Genomic DNA, 21785 nt, shown 5'->3' on the forward strand with positions numbered 1-21785 from the left:
AAAGCAAGGAAAGAGCACAATGCACTATTTATATGGTGAACGAAACATGTGGATGAGAGAATACTGCAAGTGCTGAAGCAATATCAGCACCTTTACAATATAAATGCACTATTTATATAGTCATGCACTCCCCAGAAAAGCCCCACCTAAGCCCAAGGTGTTAGTGGGGCAATATATTAATCCTTTTGGTACTTTGACATCTTTCTTTCCAAATAAGCCCTATAAGGGAAAGTACCGAGATACGCAATATCATCATTCAAATCGTATTGACCCCTTATGAATATTATAAACTCTTGGTATAACCAAAAAATATGTGTTAGCGGTTGAAAAGCATGTGAACGGTATATATCGTTACTCACCCAGGCTTCAAAAAATAAGGAAATCAAAGGTAGAAGCTTAAGGTGCATCCATCTTGAGATTGTGCAGCTGTACGGCTCACGTTTTATTACGTAATCGATATAGCCATGGTAATTCAGCGCGTGCGTGACGCGCATAACTGAACATTATTATTATTTGTTATTAATAGCTGTCACATAGCATATCATGGCTGTTGTCAAGCTATTATAATGTTTACTGAGCCAGGCATGAGTCTCTATCAACGTGTGGGAGATACCAGCACTGATGGGATTGATACAGAATTGGATCAGCCTCCAACGAATTCTGATAAACTGCTCGGGCATAGGACAAAACGTCACAGTGAGCAACTCAAATTGGTATGGCAGCTAACATCGTGTCAATTACCTTAAAATGGTCGAGATACCCTACTAGAACAATAGAACTTTTTTTACTAGAAACAGTATATAGCTACATGCACTACTCTGATAAAATTGTCACAAAGCTATAATGCTTGTGAAGTGAAGTACTCTAATTAATTTTAGCAGCCAGTTAATGAAGCTCAACATACATGTATGTGTAAATAGTTTGAATGAGGAATAAACTTAAATGCTGTAGCAGACATTTGGTATTTTGTAAAAGTATAAAGAAATGTTTGAACACGTGCACTGCTTAAAAGCATGCAAAATGGTGTGTACATAGCATAATAACTTTAGCATTGTGTATATGTTGAACTGGATCCTGAGAAATCAGCTTATAAACAAATAGGAAAACAGACCAGGTGGTTAGTGCAGTTTAGATTCATAGCAGGTTCAGAAAAGGGTTACACACTATAGTGTAGCTATGTATAGCTGTCTGGTATATAATTTATGGGGATTATCTGTAAGGAATTTAGCGGATTATGTAGTGCTACAGATTAGCCAAATTCCAACTACTAGTGCATATTTCAATGCCTGAGTTATTTAACGGTTTGAGGATTCAGCTCAATGCTTATACCAGCGTATGCAGTAACATCAATTTGTATTATACTCTTAATTATGTCTAAATATATAATATGCAGGGCAAAACTGCAATGCTTTCTCAACAACAACCATCTCTGTCTGCTGTGTTCAGCATCGAAGGTTTCATGACCTATTTAAGGACTACAGCTGGGGGAAATAAGGACAAAGAATCTGTGAAATCTATTGCAAATGATTTGATAGAATTCTATAATGTAACATCCCAATCATCTGAAGAATCTTTCGGCAAGATTGACAGCCTGTTTAACAGATCTAATATTCAGTTATTCCTGGACTATATCAAGAAGAGATACAAGCCAGCAGCAATATGGGAAATAATACAAAGGTTAAAAATGGCTATACAGTACATTATGAGTCTAAGCAGCAGAAAAGACTATTACACTACAGGATGCACTTTTCTGAGGCTATTAACTGACCTGCAAGACAATTCTCAATTGCAGAAAGCCAGTGCTCGAAGGATATCCATTTCAAAATGGTCATGTGTCAACTCTAAGCAATCGGTCAGTGTGCATGTACGTATGTGGTTGCAAACAATAGCTTCTTAGCAGGGTTTTTGATAAAGCTACCAACTTGCACCAAATTGGCCCAACCCACCATGCTGTTGAGCCAGATTTGTTTGCTCTTGCGCCATGAGCAGAAGGAAATCTATTGTTAAGGATTTTTTTGTTAGGGAATTTTTTTTCTTATAGTGTACATGTTATGTTGTGAAGAGCATTCACTCAGATTATGTATGTGTGCATCATTTTAGGTAGCATCAAGTCACGTCAAGGACTCAAGGAGCACACTATTCCACAATCATAATTAAACAGTGTCAACGTGAAAAGCATCCACCAGGGCTTACAATAAACAAGTTCCTGACAAATAGCCCATTTTCCAACCATAATTGGATTTGACAGGAGCCTACTGTCTGACTCATGTGTGACAGTTTATTCTACTAACAAGTACCAGTTGGTTGCTACATTCAAGGGAGGAACCAGAAATACAATGCCAACCCTTCTGCTTAGGCAGCACAAAGAAACAGTACAGTGCTTGTGTCCATACAGTGTACTAGTGTGTATGTTTGTCCTGACTCTATAAACCCTGGCATTCACTCAATTAAATCATGTATGTATATATGTTTCTTTTCAAGTCATGTCAAGTTACACACTATGTATTACAATAATATCACTAAGAACACTAGGTCACACTACAATACAGAGTATACTACAGTTTTGATAATGAAAAACATTACTCTGAGTCTGATGAGTCTGAATCATCTAAATCTATATTTTGCTTTTCAGGCAGAGGTATAACATAACGACGGTGCTTAGTTTCAACCCATTTTTTGTACGCTTCGTGAAAAGGAAATTCTGTAGGCTTGGATGCATTAAGTCTTAATCTAAGCAGCTGGTCGAGGTGACACACACTCAACCGATTACGGAATTTTGTCTTTGTAGCATTTTGGTAAGAAAAGCCTCTTTCTACTTCAGAAGTACTAGAAGGATATATCAGTACAATTTCTGCTAGTTTAGAGAGAGAAGGGTAGTGCATTATAAGTGTAACATCAGTAGCTAATTTCAGCATGAACTCCCTCAGAGAATACCTTGCATAGCTTATCTTCATACAATGCTTCAGAGTATCCCACTCCAGTGAGCACAAATTGTGATCCACAAATGATGAATACTGACTAGTCAGTAACAGTAGATCTCTTTCTCCATATGCTGCACAATCTGTATCAGAACCAGGAACTGCAGCTGGATCAAATATTCTTGCTGCTTGAATAATATCACTACTTGGAAAGCGAGCTGTTAAATTGTTGACTATAGCCTGAACAAACTTGGCTACATCTGTCTCAAGCCTTTTCTTTTCCTCCATCTGCTTTTGTAATTCTGTTTCTTCAACCTGTATTGTGTGATGTGCAATTCCTTCAATGCATTCTGTAGTGTAAGGACCCCATCGTATATCTTTTTGTAAATACCTGTTTTTTAGGGCTTTAATAACTTCAGTAACTTTTCTGTGTGCATCACATGGGTGGTAAGTAGGTATTTGAAATGTTTTGTTTAATTGGCCAAGGGTACTAAGAATATCACACAAGAAATGTAACGACACAACAAACCGATACTTTTTTAGTCTTTTTGCAATTCCATCAGCAGTGGTATCTTTATTAGACTGATCCTCAAAATATGTAACTAGTACTTCATAAGAACGCACAACAGCCCTTACAGCTTGGAGTCGACTCAGCCAGCGGATATCAAACAGTTTTTGTATCCTAACAAACTTCTTATTAAGCACATTAAACACAAGCTTTAATCGCTCAGTTCACACGCTTGAGTGCGAAAAATATGAGTAAATCGCACGGAGCATGCTTTCTATTTGAATAAAATATTCAACAAACTGATAGGCCTGGCTAACTGATAACGCTTCTCGATGAGCAACACAGTGAAATTCCATTAAATGTGGCACGACAGATTTCAACTTGGCCTGAACACCATTACTGCACCCAAGCATCACTGATGCTCCATCACTAGTAAACATGATCATTTTATCCATTGAAACATCAATTTCATGAAAATATTCTGCCACTGATTTGAAAATTGAATCCGGATCGCATTCTTTCAAAGCCAACAATTTCATAAATTTCAATTCTTTTTTATTGTTTTCTCTATCCAAAAACTGACAATAAACCATAAGATTTTTGGCACACGAAATGTCATTGGATTCATCTAACAGTAAAGAAAAATACCTTGCCTTTTGTAATTTAGCAACATCTTCACTCTCTGTTACAGCATTAAGAGCATGCACAAATTCCCAAGTGCTGTAGGTGCTCCTATGGGTCTTAGACAACCAAGTGCTGGCTGTTGTAGATAGAGATGATACCTCTTCCAAATCATCTTCAATTATCACTGGCTCTTTGTCATGAAATAAAATATGAAAATCTACAAGAGAATGAAGTGGGGCTCCTTTATTCATTGAAAGTCCATTTGTAGCCAAGAAATGGATGTTAATTAACAGTCCCAACGTTTCTCTTTCAGAAGCAGATGTTTTAGGTGCTTTAAACATGGAACTGGCGGTTTTAGCAATAGCAGTAACCTGCGGAGCAATCCGTGAATGGTCGCTCGAATCAGCGTGACGTCTGAGGTACTCTTTTTTCCAGCCTTTAGCTGGACGAACCTTCCTAAGTGCAAAATCATTTTTCAGTCCTGCTGCTCTACACTCACGACAGTATAGTTTTTCTATAAATTCTTCGCTGCATTCATCATCTTCAACCTCAACCCATGGGAATAGATATTTCCAACGTGGTAAAAACTTTCTCGTGCTAATGTCGTGATGGAGGTTTGTCGCCATTTCTTCACTTGTGCTCGATGAAGATGAAGAAGGTAAAGTCTCAGTGTCTTCTAGTACTCCACTGGATGATAGCTCAGCCCTGACAAATGGACTGAGCAATCGCTGTTTCTTCGAAGCTGACATCTGTAAACACGTGACTGAAGCCTTACAATGTTAATTGGATAATGTATTTGCGCTCGGGTATCTGTGGTCATTGACATACCAATACCATAATTAGAAACCATAGCGAAGACTAATGGAGGAAGCTCTATGGGACCGCTTGGCTACTTAATTGTTGATATAAGTAATGTTATTCACGTTTAAAAGACATTACCTTATCAAAACTCAGGTAAATGTTAAGTGCCAGTGGCGCTTTGCTATTAAATTGCACTTGCTCCATTGGCGCTAATAAATTCTACACTGCGCCAGCCTGGCGCTAAGTTCTGTTTATAAGTGGGCCAGTGGAGGATGGCTAGCGAAAAATGGCGCGCCATATAGCCTTATCAAAAACACTGCTTCTTAGGCTAAATGCTACATAATGTGTATGTAGTTGGTAGAATTACTGTATATATGCTAATCTGGTAACTGTCAGAGTAGTCATAATTTGGTAATCTGCATATGCTGATTCAAGTGAAAGCATTGCCAGCACAGACAGTGATCATATAAGTGTGCAGGAAAGCACTGAGAGTATTGCTTCATCAGATACAGTAAGCATACTGTAATCCACTGGCTGTATATATGCTACTATTGCTAAATGCATGCAGATTAGCATTAGACTACAGATGAGCTTGCCTAATTTGTTATATTCAAGCGATGCGTATGATAACGATACTGGTTCATGTACTAGTGATGAAACTTACACTGACACAGATGAAGGGTCTACAAGCAACAGTGAGGTATATGAATATTTTGCCTGTACATGTATACATAAAATAATTATAATGTGCAGGTTGCTATACACCCTGACAGACTGTTTCATAGCTACAAATTTGATTTTTCTGCTTTTGCAAACTATCTGGAGGGCATTGCTGGTGGATGTAGAAACAGATACAGCAAAAGCTATTGTCCATGATGTCGAACTGTTCTTTCAATTGACACCAGCCACATCACACAATGATCTTGATAGGCTGTTTAATAAGTCAAATTTGGAGAAATTTTTTCAGCAACTTCTTCATAAAAAGCAATATAAACCAACCACTATAACAGAAAAGATCCGACGGATGAAGTTGGCAATCAAGTATGTCATCCATGAGGAGGACTCTATGATGACAGATAAGGAGATTTTCATCAAGGGAAGTAGATTATTAGAGCTAATGACTCAGTGGTGCCTTTCATTGTCCAAAGCAATTGCTTTGCAAAGACAACAGAACTCCCTCAACATTACTGAACAGTTACCATTCTTAATGGATCCACATGAATTCTTAGATAATGAAAAGGTACAGAGAAAAAGATAATCAGTTATGAATACTTTATACTGTGATTACAACAGGTTCAACAGAAGGTCAAGGCAGCTAGAGTGGTATTGAGTGATGGAAAATTTGATAAAGCAGCTGTTAGAATTCTAACAGCGTATGCAGCAGCGTGCATACTTTATGGGAATGGGCAGCGATCTGGAGTGATTACAAGTTTGAGAATTGCAGAATTCAATCAACGACAACCATGTGATTATGATACTGATGAAGTAATTATTCCTTGCCTACACCATAAGACTGGTCCCCAAGGCATTGCACGGCTGGTGGTGACACGTGACATTGAACAATTACTTTATGAATACTACACAAATGCTCGACTGAAAATACGAGCCAAAGAATTTACAAATTCTAATAGATTTTTCCTGACTACAACTGGCTTTCTATATACACAAGTATACAGAAGAATAAAAGAGGCTTTATCCATAGAAAATCTAAAGCCACCTAGGCCTAAAGATTACAGGATAATGGTTGCAACGGATGCAGCAAGAGAGCTGAATGATGTAGATTTATGAAGAGTAGCAAAACATCTATGTCACAGCACAGAAACAAGCAGGCAATACTATGAATTTAGCAACAATGATGAAACGGTGCTTGCTCATCAAGCCCTTTGCAACCTCTCGAAAAAACGAAAATGGTCTAAGCAGCATATAACAGCACTACTTAAAGAATGGCCATTAACCAACAGCCCACCTGGTTTAGCAGTGTGCAGAGAGATATCAAGAAAACATCACATGAGCAGAACTGGAAAGCAAGTATTGGACAAGTGGAGGTGATTAAAGAAGACAATGTAGTTGATATGTATGGAGTTTTACAAATACATACTTAAGAATTATTGTGAAGTATTCACTTGACACTCTGCTCTGAACTAAATTCATAGAATTGTAAAACAGTTAAAGATTATGCATTGGTGCACTGAGCTTTATAAGATTGATGTACTCTAATAGAACAGTCAGCAAAGTATTTGGTATACTCTAATAGAGTCCTCAATATGCATGCAGCTATCTAAGAGTAGCTTAGGGCACTTTGTGGCACAACTGAGCATAATAGGGGAATTTGAGTTGCCAATAGTCTTGCCTAACACAAAGTGCATTATACATAATTATATGTAGCTATGTTTTATGGGTTAAGTTGAATCCTATTAATCACTGAGAGATAGAATTACACAAATACTTTAAGTTTGGCTCATTTGTAGCTAGCAACAATCAAGAATCATTGCAAAAAATTTCTCCTCCTGGGAAGCCACAAAAGTGCACAGCCTGTTACGACCTTGTTATGGATCCAAACTATATATATATATATATCTTTTGGTCCACAGTTGCTATACTAACATGTAGCTAATATTTATTTAAATTGGTAGGCATGACGTATTGCAGAAGTGAATTTGCTACAATAGCTAATCACACGCTCATGCAAGTAGGAGGGTCTTACCGAGTAGGAGGAAAAATTTGATTAACAGCCTGTCTGGGATGTGGCTAACAACCATTCATTCACTATTGGCATTAACTATGATGCACATACAGATATACTGCATGTATCAAAAAGCAATTGGTCAAGATACCTTTGGTGGTTTTGGAATGGTCGCAGTGGTAACAAAAAAAAATTAAATGGTCGCAAAACAATATTTAGATGGTCATAGTGGTCACAGATTATGCATTAAATGGTCACAAATAGCAAGAATTAAAGAGATGGTCATCAAGTTCGGGGCCCTAACCCTAACCTAACCCTAAAGAAATAGGAAGTCTAAAAGGGACAGAACAAAACGTACACACAATAGTCAAAATTGCACCAGACCTGACTGTTACTCCTGTGCCAAGGAGATCTTCTTCAACTTGACCGGTAGACCTCTCACCAGAGAACAAACACTACTGCTGTCCAAGGGACTCTCGTTCATCCTGAGGGTCCGGGAGAGCAGTGCTAGAGAATTAATGATTGAATTAGGCAGATTCATAAATGATGTAAAAGTCAAATGTGGCAAATTTACCGTGAAGGCACACAGAGATTTCAAAAAAATGAGAAAACGTGTCCACGGCACACCCCAATTGACCCCACAATATGAGGACAGCCGACGTAAACAGACAGACTGGCCATCCAACAGACTGATGGGTGATCAATGGAGGACACATTCCACACCATGAGACATGAATTGACCACTCTGTCTGACAGAAATTTCAATACCTGTGATGATAATAATAAAAGTAACCTGACAAGAAAGGAACACAATGCCTTGAAAAGGTTCGCCACCAGCTGTTCTCTTGTGCTCAAACGTGGGGACAAGACCAGCTGTATTGTGGTCAAGAATAGGAAAGACTACATCAAAGAGCGATTGGCACACCTGTCAGACACCAAGACATACAAGAAACTAGACAGAGACTACACTCAGGACGTTGTCCAACACATCGAATACACACTTCAACAATACAAGAGAGGAGGCCTCCTGTCTGATCACATGGTCAGACAGTGCATGCCCAAGTCTGAATGGAGAACGGCACTGCTGTACTTTCTCACGAAAACACACAAGACACCAATGTCCGTAAGATCGATAGTATCACAGGTAGGATCGGCCACCGAAAACCTGGCGGCCTTCCTGGATCACTACTTACAACCGATAGTACAAAAACTTCCAGCTTACTTGAAAGATTCCACACAATTCATTCATGAGATCACCCAACTGAAATACAATCAGAATGACATTCTCATCACGGTCGACGTGAAGTTGCTCTACACTTGCATCCCAAACTCACAAGGCCTGAAGGCATGCTATGAAGCATGGCTGGACAGAGAAATGACAGACTGCCAACAACCGCCAGCTGAAACCCTCAGACACTTGCTGGAGCTAGTGCTCAAGCTGAACGTAATAGAATTCGACAGAAAACACTATCTACAGACATTCGGCACAAGTATGGGGGCACGTTTGGCACCCTCTTATGCAAATGTATTCATGGGTAGTCTGGAAGATAAGATGTTAAAGAGTGCAAAAGTCAAACCCACCTACTACAAGAGATTTGTGGATGACATCTTTATGATAGTCAACTGCACGGAGGCACAACTGACAGAGCTGATCGAACACATGAATAATCAGAACCCCTCCATACAGTTTACACATGAATTCAACAGAAAAGAAATAACTTTTCTAGACGTGATAGTGTACAAGGAACCCAAAAAGAGTGACAAACTCCAAGTCAGAACTTACATAAAACCTACCAATAGACAATTGTATGTCAGAAACACATCATACCATCCACCGAGTGTCACCAGAGGTGTGGCATTCGGTGAAGCGATCAGATACTTGAGAACAAACACCGAGAAGAAACATTTCCACAAAATGCTATTCCTACACAAGAGGAACCTACTGAAAAGAGGATACACCAGAAGTCTCATCAATGAGACCATGAGAAGAGTTAAATTTTCGATGAGAGACATCAAAATGAAACCCAAAAGAAGAGATGAAGATGATAACAGTGATAACACACGTAGAACAAAAAGTAGAAAAACCTTGGACAGACCGACCTTCGTGACAAGGTACTGCTCAAGGGCCGGAAAAGTATTCAGAATCATTCAGAGACACTGGTCACACATGCACTCTGACAGTAAGGAAATTCAAAAATACATTGACAGTAAACCCATTCTTACCTACACATCGAATCAGAACCTGGCCAGAAGGATGGTCAGAGCAAAGCTCAAGAGACCAATTAGGAAGAAGAGAGTGAGCACACATCAAAGCAGCAGCAGCAGCAGCAGCAGCAGCAGCAGCAGCAGCAGCAGCAGCAGCAGCAGCAGCAGCAGCAGCAGCAGCAGCAGCAGCAGCAGCAGCAGCAGCAGCAGCAGCAGCAGCAGCAGCAGCAGCAGCAGCAGCAGCAGCAGCAGCAGCAGCAGCAGCAGCAGCAGCAGCAGCAGCAGCAGCAGCAGCAGCAGCAGCAGCAGCAGCAGCAGCAGCAGCAGCAGCAGCAGCAGCAGCAGCAGCAGCAGCAGCAGCAGCAGCAGCAGCAGCAGCAGCAGCAGCAGCAGCAGCAGCAGCAGCAGCAGCAGCAGCAGCAGCAGCAGCAGCAGCAGCAGCAGCAGCAGCAGCAGCAGCAGCAGCAGCAGCAGCAGCAGCAGCAGCAGCAGCAGCAGCAGCAGCAGCAGCAGCAGCAGCAGCAGCAGCAGCAGCAGCAGCAGCAGCAGCAGCAGCAGCAGCAGCAGCAGCAGCAGCAGCAGCAGCAGCAGCAGCAGCAGCAGCAGCAGCAGCAGCAGCAGCAGCAGCAGCAGCAGCAGCAGCAGCAGCAGCAGCAGCAGCAGCAGCAGCAGCAGCAGCAGCAGCAGCAGCAGCAGCAGCAGCAGCAGCAGCAGCAGCAGCAGCAGCAGCAGCAGCAGCAGCAGCAGCAGCTACAACACTAATAATGGCCAGAATAATATGTCTGATAAAGGTATCAGCATAACCCAACTAGCTAACATCAAACACAACATGGACATAGGTATCAAAATCTCCACCAACAAATGCAAAGATAGAGGATGTCCTCTACATGGAAAACTGAAATGCACCAACCAAGCCAGATCTCATATTTCCAACAGAACTTACATCACCCGAGGTCGTGCAGACTGCAACACCAAATATGTGGTATACATGATACAGTGCAAGAGATGTGGCTCACAGTACGTGGGCCAGACAGGTCAATCACTGAAGGACAGGTTCAAGAGACACCTACAAAAGATTAGAGACTACAGAGAAACGAACACAATGCACGAACACTTTCGTAGAGGTGCCTGCAAAGGTACACACAACATGGTGCTGCAAGTACTGCACGTGCTACAGACCGAAAACAACAACAATGAGAAACTATCAGCTGAACTAATAGAAGTAGAACTAAAAAGAATAGAACTCCTGTGGATGGACAGGTTGATGTCTGAATATCCACAGGGACTCAACCACACTAGAGATGACAACAAGAAGAGACACATCCACTATAGACAATAATGACGAGAGAGTTTGAGTTTTTTTTTAAAAATAAACAAAAAAATAACCCACCAAGAATAATTAGAGAAATTAGTAGTAAATATGGTAACAGGATTGTGCGCATGTGTGAACCGACATTTTTGTGTTTGATAAACACGTGTTGGTGCACCTGCAGTGGTCTTGTTCTTCAATTGTGTAACAGCCGTTCTAATGGCCAGTAATAACAGACAGGGATATAATGGCAACAACAACAGTGGACAACAGCAGCAGCAGCTGTCCAGCCGACAATTGTCCCAGACCGAAAAGAACATCACGGAAAAGGAACAGGTTAAGAACTTAGTCTCAGACTTACAGAGCCAAGACCTGTTCACCCCTCCCCCTCCTGTAAGAACAACAGACAAGGGAAAGGGAAAGAAGCAAGTGAGGACAAAAAAACAAAACTCTGGCACCCATGGTGGAGTCCCCATCAACAGAAAGGGAGCCAAACAATTCATTTACAATCTGGATCCTGAACAATGCTCTTCCAGAGATGTGGAGATGTCCACTGTGACAACAACTGAATACAACAATGACCCCCCGCAGCAGGTGGTGGTAACAGATGAAGGTAGCAAAGAGGGAGATGATGATGACTCCCTAAGCATTCAGAGTGGCCAAACGCCCTCTGTCTCAGACAAGAATAAACTAGAAAGGAGGAATGCCATAGGTGAATTCATGAGACAATTCATTGACAACAGAGTTCGAGGTAACTCTAAGATTAACAAAATAGACAAGGCAAAACAGGACCTACACCAGTACTATTTAAACCAGATGAAGTTAAGGGACAGGGCACAAAGGAATCTTGACAACATAAGATATTCCAAGGACAAATACGGAAGAGTCCCAGGAGGAATGCAAATAAAAGTCAAACGAAGACGTGGTATTCCGCCACCAATGGGCTGAGGCCTTGGGGGAGGCTGAGGAAATGTTATCAGGCTGTATAGAACAACATCTGACAAAACTGATAGAGAAAATTGATGACAATATTTGTGAAAGAGTGAATCAGACACTGGACCTCATACAGGAACAAGATGATTCAATAACAGACCCTTTTTCAATAATAGAATCAACATTGACAGAAGCAAACATTGAAAGAAAAAGAATAAACGAAGCCATAAGAAACAAAAGGAAAAGAGACAATCAACAAGACCAAAAAGATGACACCGCTCCTCCAAACAAGAAGAAGAGAAATGACAACCAATAACAACATGTAACCAGAGCACTATACATTGACATATTAATTTCACACTGTAAATAATAATAATAGCAACCATACTTTATGACACTTTAACAATTATGATAATCAGAATAATAAATAAATAAAGTTTCCCACCCTCAATATTCCGTCCGTCCGGCCACCGTGCCTAGGGTTAACCAATCACCAATGGTTAGATGGGTAAGGCAAGTTGCTCCCCTATGCTGGGTCTTCCACGAGTGATGTTATGGAGGTAGGCCCCCCCTGAGCCGGACAGTATTCTCGGCATAGTTTGTTCTGAGTTTTGGTTCCCAAAACTGTGGCAGCCATTACTTGGCTCTCTATTATCTACGATAAAAAGCATTGTATTACTTTGGGTAGTTGTTTTGTTCGTTGTTTGTAATATTTTCTTTTATGTATGCACGCCCTTACTTTTTGTTCTTTTTGTTGTCTTGTACATACTGAATTCTAATCATTACTTATAATGTCTACACAGTCACGCACCTTACGTAACGGGAAAACAATAGCTCCCGCACCAGAGGCAAACAGCCAACCACCAAGAAACGTTCAGACGGACAGTGAGCAAATCACTAGTGAAACAACCTCGAGGAGTGATGGTGCTGGGCCAGCTTCTGTTCAGGAAACTGACCCTAACCCTAACACTAACCCTTGACCATATCTATGCTGCAACTGCCCTATCGCACTCTGAACTTATACAGATGTGCATTATTTTGGCAGTGAATACAACCAGTATTATATGTCTGACAATGACATTGTTGCTTTCGTTTACATACTACACTATCAAGTCAACTGACATGCATAGCATTCTAACATGTAGAGGTGCACCTATCAATGCTGCTACATAACAATGGGTAGCTACCCTTGACACCATAAGCATGTCATACTTAAGATATAACAAAACAACAATACGATGCAACACTTCTCTCACTGCAATTCAGACCATAGGCAACTCAGCACACAACAAAATAATTCACTGCTCAGCTCTAACCCTAGTTCTAAGAGTGTCTCATGTGACCATTGTCTAATCCAAACCCTACACCTAACTCTAACTTAGTAATCACGTGATCTGCCTTCACACAGTCCTAACCTAACTTGTACTCGCGTGATCTGTCTACTCACTGCCCTAACATAATCTCCAGACTCCCTGTGTTCTAACCTAACTATAACTATACCTAGCTAGCTATACACAGTCAGGCTAGCTCATACAAAGGCGTTTCAGTCTAATTCTATAGCTAACACACTGAGTATATTGACGCTATAACAAAGTAAACCCGCAATCTTGTGATACAAACTACAATTTTACATATTCCAAAACTTGGAATAAGTGTTATCAACAAGTGTCACCATATCACGTGGTTTTCACACTTCAAAACACTCAGAAACAATATAGCGTCCCCACGCCGTGACGTCAGACGCTACATAACGCGTCGGCCCGAGTATCTCATACCAGGCTACCAATTCTTCACCATAAAGTAGTACAACACTACTCTGGCAATACTAAATCCGCGTCTAAGGTTGCCTGATGAGTTTCCGGTGTAGAGCTGAACGAAACCGGTCGTGACCAGTACGATGGATATTTATAATGGGAAATTCTCAACCCATTTGGTCTCCGTGTAGCTATTACACGACGAATTAAAATTGCCAGTCAAATAATACAACTACACATATGGCCATACAGCTATAAACCAAATAGTGAAGATTGTGTGAGTGGCACTCCCACCTGGTGAGACTATAATAGCCACCAGCACACAGTTGCATACCATAACCCAGGATAGGTACATAGTTGCCTATACCCACTGTGAGCTACAATTGTAATACCACAATCTGAGGTGCATATATATATATATATATATATATATATCAAAACAACATTGAGCTACTAAAGAAATACAATCTCTGTTACTATACAGCTACCAAGCTCATGCTTTGGTCAACAACTGACTAATGCATCTGTGCAATATGATTCCTTTGCCACTTCAGCTGAGCACAACTGAATGTCTCCACTGTTTGGAGCCTTTGGGACGAGCCCTTATTTTACTGTAATATAACCCTAACCCTAACCTCCTCCAGTCCACTAGGCTGGACAACCCCTACAGGAAGATCACTTTCTATAGGAAAGAGGCAGTCTTCACAACATCCACCATTCATCTCCCCATCTCTGTAAGTAATCACTTACTATTAATCCTTCTCACTCAGAGCTACCTGAAGAGCTTCCACTACGGTGTAAGCGAAACCGGTCGTGGCTGCAGTGAAGGAAAATAAATAAACCAATAATCAGTCACGTTCACTACTTACCTATAAGACAGTACATATATATCAAATATATGTTTAACACTTCTCCTTTCCTACACCTGACAGGTTCCTCTTCTACGCCTTATGCACAAACCTAAGAGGAACATACAGAAAAAGAGACCTGCAACAACAATGAGTCATAGTCAACCACTACCAGGCTCCGGGAGCCTGGACCAACATGGAATGGACACACTCCTCAACTCAGATCATACCACCAACATGGTGAAATCAACAATCTACCCCAGTGGGCAAACAGAACCACCAAACAACATACAGGAACCATCTCCAAACTCTGGCACAACTAAGAACATTGTGACATTTGACCCTGACACATTTACACAAGACCCCCCAGCCACTATCAGGCCTGGATCCGTCCAGGTGCCGATGGGACGAGCCTCTACTTCTACGATAAATAACCCTTCCAACCCAGAGGTCTCACCGATGGCCCTGGTAAACCTACGCCTGACAACTTTGAAGAGGAGAGCACTTGACCTCCAGATACCTATGCTAAGAGCCAAGAACACTGCCACACGTTTTGGCAACTTGCTCAAAGAAGGGTCAATCCCCAAAGGCTGTATGCCCGTATGTAAACTCCAACTACCCAATCCTCCCACACTTCTGACCACCTACTGGAATAACTACCTAAAGGAGTGCGGTCAACATCTCTCTCTGCTTCTCATTGACTATAACCTTAACAAATATCAAGAACTCAATGAGGCCACAGGCCATTTAGTCTCTGATGAATTCCAAATCATCGATCTCTCGATGATGAATCCACCCCAGACCCCAAAAGACCAAAAAACTCGGATACCCCCTCCGAGAAGGAGGGGCTGAAACATCTGATCAAACAAGTTTTGGGAGAAATGACACCTCAACAACCCACCCCCAATCGGAACCCACGGGGACGTGGTTGAGGCTTCCGCGGTCGCGGCAGAGGTCGAGGCCGAGGGAGAGGATATTAACTATTCATAACTGTTTAGCCAAAAAAAGAACCTCTACTCACACATACACCACATGACATTTCCAATTGTAGACACACAAAGTGCATCTACTGTGCTGAACATTACATTGCGAACTTTTCCAATATCTCACTCACTGATGCACAAAAACTTGTGCTCAGTAAGGGACTCACCTTTATCCCTTCTGCGAAGCCTCACACTCCTAATGAGTTACTGAATGATTTCAATTCGTTCTGCTCAAAGCTTCGCATCCAAGTTAAGGGTACCAAACATACATCCAAAGATGGCTTTGACCTATTTCATAAAAACCAATCACATACTATCAACAGTAGACCCACCAGGTTTCAAAATTTCGAAGGAATCCTCAGTGAAATGAAACAGAAAATCTCCGAACTCTCACCTGAAAACGTACAAATAAAACACAATCTCTCTCTAGCTGAAAAAACAGCTCTCAAGGAACTTACTGACAACACAAATATTGTCATCCGAAATGCTGATAAAAGGAAGTACCATTGTGGTCCAAAACAGAACGGACTACATTTCTGAAGGATTCCTCCATCTCAGTGACACAACGACATACACACTATTAACTGGAGATCCAACAGCTCACCTATGTAAAGAAATCAAATCCCTTCTCACGGACTTCAAGAAAAAGGGCTACCTTACTGACAATATGACAAACCCCCTCCCTTCGTCACAGAATTAGCCAACATATCTCAAAAACCAACCCCACCTGCAGAGATAAGTCCTCTGCCATAGACACTCACTTCTCACAACCTGGTCACAAAATGTCTGTACAACCTCTAGCAGTTGTACCTCCCACACATGACAACATCCAATCTCGCCTACATTCACTTGAAATACTTTGGATTGACAGACTAAAAAGCGTCTACCCCCAAGGACTCAATTGGTCCCATGGAGTGAGAGCATAACCCCAAACCACACGCACATACACACACCCCACTGAATACACTCATTTGTATTTTGTACATATTTTAACATCATTCTTCTCTGGCTAACTTACATTCAATCACCCTTGTCAAATGATTGGGTTGCCTAACCCTAACTCTTAAAAACGATTCTCCTAATCCGAAAACTGTTCCCCTAATCTTAAAATGAGTTCTCCTAACCCTAATTAATGCCCTCCCACAGTCAAAAAGGCTCACCTAGCCCTTATCCGAAATTACACTCAGAAATGCACAAGAAACTGCATTTCTTCAACCCTAGCACTACAAAAAACTCACTATCGTCTTAATCTCTCTAACTTCCACCTCCAAAAATCTCAATGAGCTTCATTTAGAATCCCACATTTCCTGAATCACGTGTACATTCACACCATTACGTAACTACGTAAGCACGCCATTCCACTCCTTTGGCGTCCCACATCATTTTACGCAATCCCCACCAACCAGAATAGCGTCTTAACATTTAAACCTATTCTGCAAAGCTGTTGGTGCTCCTTCATTGCGTTGCTCTAATCAATAGTAATACTCCCACGCGATTCGGAAATAATTATTATTATAAGGTAACACAAATCAAAATAATATATATTCATCAGTTAATATGTATCTCTCTCTAGCTCCTCCAGTCCACTAGGCTGGACAACCCCTACGGAAGATCACTTTCTATAGGAAAGAGGCAGTCTTCACACCATCCACCATTCATCTCCCCATCTCTGTAAGTAATCACTTACTATTAATCCTTCTCACTCAGAGCTACCTGAAGAGCCTCCACTATGGTGTAAGCGAAACCGGTCGTGGCTGCAGTGAAGGAAAATAAATAAACCAATAATCAGTCACGTTCACTACTTACCTATAAGACAGTACATATATATCAAACGTATGTTTAACACTTCTCCTTTCCTACACCTGACAGGTTCCTCTTCTACGCCTTATGCACAAACCTAAGAGGAACATACAGAAAAAGAGACCTGCAACAACAATGAGTCATAGTCAACCACTACCAGGCTCCGGGAGCCTGGACCAACATGAAATGGACACACTCCTCAACTCAGATCATACCACCAACATGGTGAAATCAACAATCTACCCCAGCGGGCAAACAGAACCACCAAACAACATACAGGAACCATCTCCAAACTCTGGCACAACTAAGAACATTGTGACATTTGACCCTGACACATTCAAACAAGATCTCCTAGCCACTATCAGGCCTGGTTCCATCCAGGTGCCGATGGGACGAGCCTCTACTTCTACGATAAATAACCCTATCCCTAACCTAACCCCATCATCACCACCCTATTCGGAGACAAAGTACCTGAACTTAAATCAAAACTAGAGTGAAATCACCCTCCTCCAAAGACAGTTCGAGAACAAATCCACAAATAACCGCAAACGTGGACCTCCTAATCAATGGGAGAACCCAAACAATAAAAGACAAAGAGATGATATTACAGACACTGCAGGTCCGTCCTATATCCAACAACAGGTAAAATCTGCTATCTCTGAAGCATTCGGACAATTTAATTTCCCTCCCAGAGGCCGAGGGCGTGGCCATGGACGAGGCCCAACCAGGGGCCGAGGAAGAGGACGATTTTAACATCAAAAGCCCGAAGAAGAGCTGCCAAAAGAAACTATATTTTTACCATCATTCCTTGTACACATGTAAAATTAAGAATTGTGTTACCTGTGCTGAGAATTTCATTGTTAATTTATCCAGCCACGTACTAAGTGTACCAGAAAAGCTCGTACTGAGCAAGAGATTATCATTCATCCCTACTGCAAAAGATCTCACCAACTTTGAGATCTTGTCTGACTTTAACCTTTTTACACACAAACTAAGAAAATGCATTAATCCTCCCTGCACTAACCCTTGCACTGATGGGTTTCCCTTGTATTGTCATGACAACAACATGAACACCAAACCTAGTTTACTATCAACTTACCCACAATTCGAGGGAGCTTTAAATAGTATAAAAAACCAACTGAGTGAACTTCCAACCCATCAGTCAAACACTTTTAACTTGTCCAGGTTACAAAGAGTAGCCCTCGTAAATCTATGTAAAAATAGAGACATTATTATTAACCCTTTATTATCGAATGGCTAATATATTGCCATAACAAGTGCCCTTTATAAACGGAGCCATAACTTCTTTTTCCTAGGGGCTACGAAGCTGAAATTGCTACCAAACTGCTGAGAAGGACTGGGTGCTTCTAATGAAGTTTACCGTTCGGCGATAGGAAGAAGCATGGGCAAGTTATGGCACTTGGCAATATAAAATAGCATATACAAAACAATAATACCTGTTTAAAACTCCATGTTCGCCTTCTCCCTGCTACTAGGAGGCTTTAGTTAGAATTACTCCATTCCCCACGTGATAAGGATTCTAAAAATAAATAGTGTGATGTCATCATGTTGATTAGTAAGATGGCGGCGCCCATCTTTCAATGCCATGGCGATACGGAGAAGATACCCTTTCTTCGCTTCATAGCTAGGGTCCGCAATGCGAAAAATCGACATCCTCCAATCAACTACCTAACTATTGTCATGTGCTAGGCTAAGTGTAACTTGAATAACACCAGCGTGGCAGCCAAGTTTGTTACTTTCTTCTGGTAGAAAACAATACAAATGTCTTAAAATCACGTGATTTTTCGCTACAGCGGTTCGTAGGGTTCTTCGTATGCCACGATATTCACTCTCAACATTGTTCAAGTAGTCTATCATCAACTTAAAGTATTGGTGGTTTGATTTTATTGGTCATTTTCTGGTGGCAGCACGATCTGTGCAGCTTTTTGACGACAGACAAAATGTTTCTTCCTCTGGAGCGCAGGACAAGCAGAGCAGCAACTGCGCCGTGGGTCAGCAATGACCAGCACTAGGTAAAGTACCTGCATGCGGAGTATGGTTATAATTGAAGCTTGTTAGCCATCTGGCTGAACCATCTGTATGCTGAAATTCGGCCAAAATGACGCGATTTTTGCAAACAAATACCAGAATGGTTGATACATCAGTGAGACAGTCTCCAACAGCAAGGATACGAAGTTTATAAACACCTAACAATACGGCTATCTCGCCCAGTAAACGCATAGAGCAGTCCAATGCATGAAATAGGCACTCACGTGATTGATATTCAAATCACCGAGAATACAACTATAATCTATTCCTATGACCTTAAAATCACTAGGAATCAAGTGACAATCAGTTTGTGTACGTTAGGTTCAGCATCTCGACTAGCCCAGCAGTTTAAGACTTTCCTACGATACCATCATAGTACAAAACACACCTGCACTGGCCCAGACCACGTCTCAGTGAACAATTAACACAAATATTTACAAAAGGAGCACATTGCATGGTTCCTATTCAGAAATGAAAGCAATTTCATGGGTATTTCCGCAATTTGAATTTCAATCACGTGAGTGCCTATTTCATGCACAGGATTGCTCTATGCATTTACTGGGCGAGATAGCCGTATTGTTAGGTGTTTATAAGCTTCGTATCCTTGCTGTTGGAGACTGTCTCACTGATGTATCAACCATTCTGGTATTTGTTTGCAAAAATCGCGTCATTTTGGCCGAATTTCAGCATATAGATGGCTCAGCCAGATGGCTAACAAGCTTCAATTATAACCATACTCCACATGCAGGTACTTTACCTAGTACTGGTCATTGCTGACCCACGGCGCAGTTGCTGCTCTGCTTGTCCTGTGCTCCAGAGGAAGAAACATTTTGTCTGTTGTCAAAAAGCTGCACAGATCGTGCTGCCACCAGAAACTGACCAATAAAATCAAACCACCAATACTTTGAGTTGATGATAGACTACTTGAACAATGTTGAGAGTGAATATCGTGGCATACGAAGAACCCTACGAACCGCTGCAGCGAAAAATCACGTGATTTTAAGACATTTGTATCGTTTTCTACCAGAAGAAAGTGACAAACTTGGCTGCCACGCTGGTGTTATTCAAGTTACACTTAGCCTAACACATGACAATAGTTAGGTAGTTGATTGGAGGATATCGATTTTTCGCGTTGCGGACCCTATCATAGCGCGTGAGTTGTGTGTGTGATCTGTAAGTATTCTAGCTGTGTTGGTAGAAGAGAGAGATGGCTATCAAACGGTATATAGCTTGATGGGTTAATTAATGGGTGGGGTCCACTCGTATCACACACAGTTCACACAAGCCATGAAAGTTTTCACACTTGCGGTTTTGTAAAAAAAACTTCGGTAATAAAGGGTTAGGTTTTGTAAAAAAAACTTCGGTAATAAAGGGTTAACAAAGCTGACAAAGGCTCTACTATTGTTATCAGAAACAAGAACGACTACATTACGGAAGGGCTTAACCACCTCAATGATTCTAGAACATACAAATTACTGACAGGTGATCCGACCAACCACATCTGTAAACAGATTACCGCTGTCCTTACAAAGGCATACAAAAAATATTATATCACCAAAAATATGTATACCTTCTGTCTTCCACCAAAAAATGCCAGACGAGCATGAATTTACTTTCTTAAAAAGATCCACAAGAATCCACCAGGAATCAGACCCATTGTGTCTTGCTGCCAGAGTCCCACTGAAAATATAAGCCAGTTTGTTGACTTCTGGCTCCAACCACATGTCAAAATGTTACCATCTTTTTTGAGAGACTCCTCTCAATTCATCACCGAAATTGAACAGCTAGTTATACCTCCCCATTCCTTACTAGTCACCATCGATGTGACATCCCTTTACACCAACATTCCTCACAAAGAAGGCATTAAATCTTGCCATAATGCATTCATCAAACTAGAAAGCACTAATCCTCAACAACCACCAGCAGAAACACTTACCAATTTATTAGAGATTGTCCTTAAAAACAATGTGTTCGAATTTAATGGAAAGTGCTATAAACAATTATTCGGCACAGCCATGGGTAGCAAAACCGCCCCCTCCTACGCAAACACTTTCCTTGGCAACCTAGAAAACAAATTTCTTAACACCGAACCTCTTAAGCCTATATACTATAGGCGTTATATTGACGACATCTTCATGGTATTCCCCCACTCCCCCGAAGAGTTGGATTTGTTCATGAATCATATGAACCTATTACATCCATCTATGAAATTTACTTTTGAATTTAGTCGAGATCAAATCACATATCTCGACACTGTTGTACACCTTAACCAGAGTTTACCTTGCAAACTCTCTGTAACTACTCATATTAAATCCACTAACAAACAGGCATACACACATGCCAGCTCATACCACCCGCCAGGAACCGGAA

The 21785-nt window shown here is 41.2% G+C and overlaps 2 protein-coding genes and 2 long non-coding RNA genes across 4 annotated transcripts; 1 reads left to right on the top strand and 3 right to left on the bottom strand.

The window, feature by feature from the left end:
* Positions 1–2579: 2579 nt before the first annotated feature.
* LOC136245156 (zinc finger protein 862-like) lies at positions 2580–4799 on the bottom strand. The gene is made up of 2 exons (XM_066036661.1): positions 3727–4799; positions 2580–3600 (listed from the first exon to the last, which is right to left on the bottom strand). The coding sequence occupies exons 1-2, from the start codon at positions 4797–4799 to the stop codon at positions 2580–2582; spliced, it is 2094 nt and encodes a 697-aa protein (XP_065892733.1).
* Positions 4800–8258: 3459 nt separating this feature from the next.
* Positions 8259–11078, top strand: LOC136245158 (uncharacterized). The gene is made up of 2 exons (XM_066036662.1): positions 8259–9830; positions 10737–11078. Exons 1-2 carry the CDS (start codon positions 8259–8261, stop codon positions 11076–11078), a joined length of 1914 nt encoding a protein of 637 aa, XP_065892734.1.
* A 3526-nt stretch (positions 11079–14604) lies between these two features.
* On the bottom strand, positions 14605–16161 carry LOC136245656 (uncharacterized). Its single transcript, XR_010696043.1, has 4 exons — positions 16025–16161; positions 15899–15960; positions 15734–15847; positions 14605–14695 (listed from the first exon to the last, which is right to left on the bottom strand). It is a non-coding gene; the product is annotated as an uncharacterized lncRNA (long non-coding RNA).
* A 900-nt stretch (positions 16162–17061) lies between these two features.
* On the bottom strand, positions 17062–19054 carry LOC136245653 (uncharacterized). The gene is made up of 5 exons (XR_010696041.1): positions 18824–19054; positions 18466–18576; positions 17373–17463; positions 17254–17320; positions 17062–17185 (listed from the first exon to the last, which is right to left on the bottom strand). It is a non-coding gene; the product is annotated as an uncharacterized lncRNA (long non-coding RNA).
* Positions 19055–21785: the final 2731 nt, after the last annotated feature.

The sequence above is a fragment of the Dysidea avara genome, chromosome 15, assembly GCF_963678975.1.
Source record: "Dysidea avara chromosome 15, odDysAvar1.4, whole genome shotgun sequence".
NCBI classification, from domain to species: domain Eukaryota; kingdom Metazoa; phylum Porifera; class Demospongiae; order Dictyoceratida; family Dysideidae; genus Dysidea; species Dysidea avara.

Excerpts from the sequence above, each read along its gene's own strand:
- LOC136245156 (XM_066036661.1), bottom strand. The coding sequence starts at position 4,799 with ATGTCAGCTTCGAAGAAACAGCGATTGCTCAGTCCATTTGTCAGGGCT. Across the intron at positions 3,601-3,726 it reads TCAGTTAGCCAGGCCTATCA|GATACAAAAACTGTTTGATA; the intron begins GTTTGTTGAATA and ends GAAGTTTGTTAG.
- LOC136245158 (XM_066036662.1), top strand. The coding sequence starts at position 8,259 with ATGAGACATGAATTGACCACTCTGTCTGACAGAAATTTCAATACCTGT. Across the intron at positions 9,831-10,736 it reads GACCAATTAGGAAGAAGAGA|TGCAAGAGATGTGGCTCACA; the intron begins GTGAGCACACAT and ends TACATGATACAG.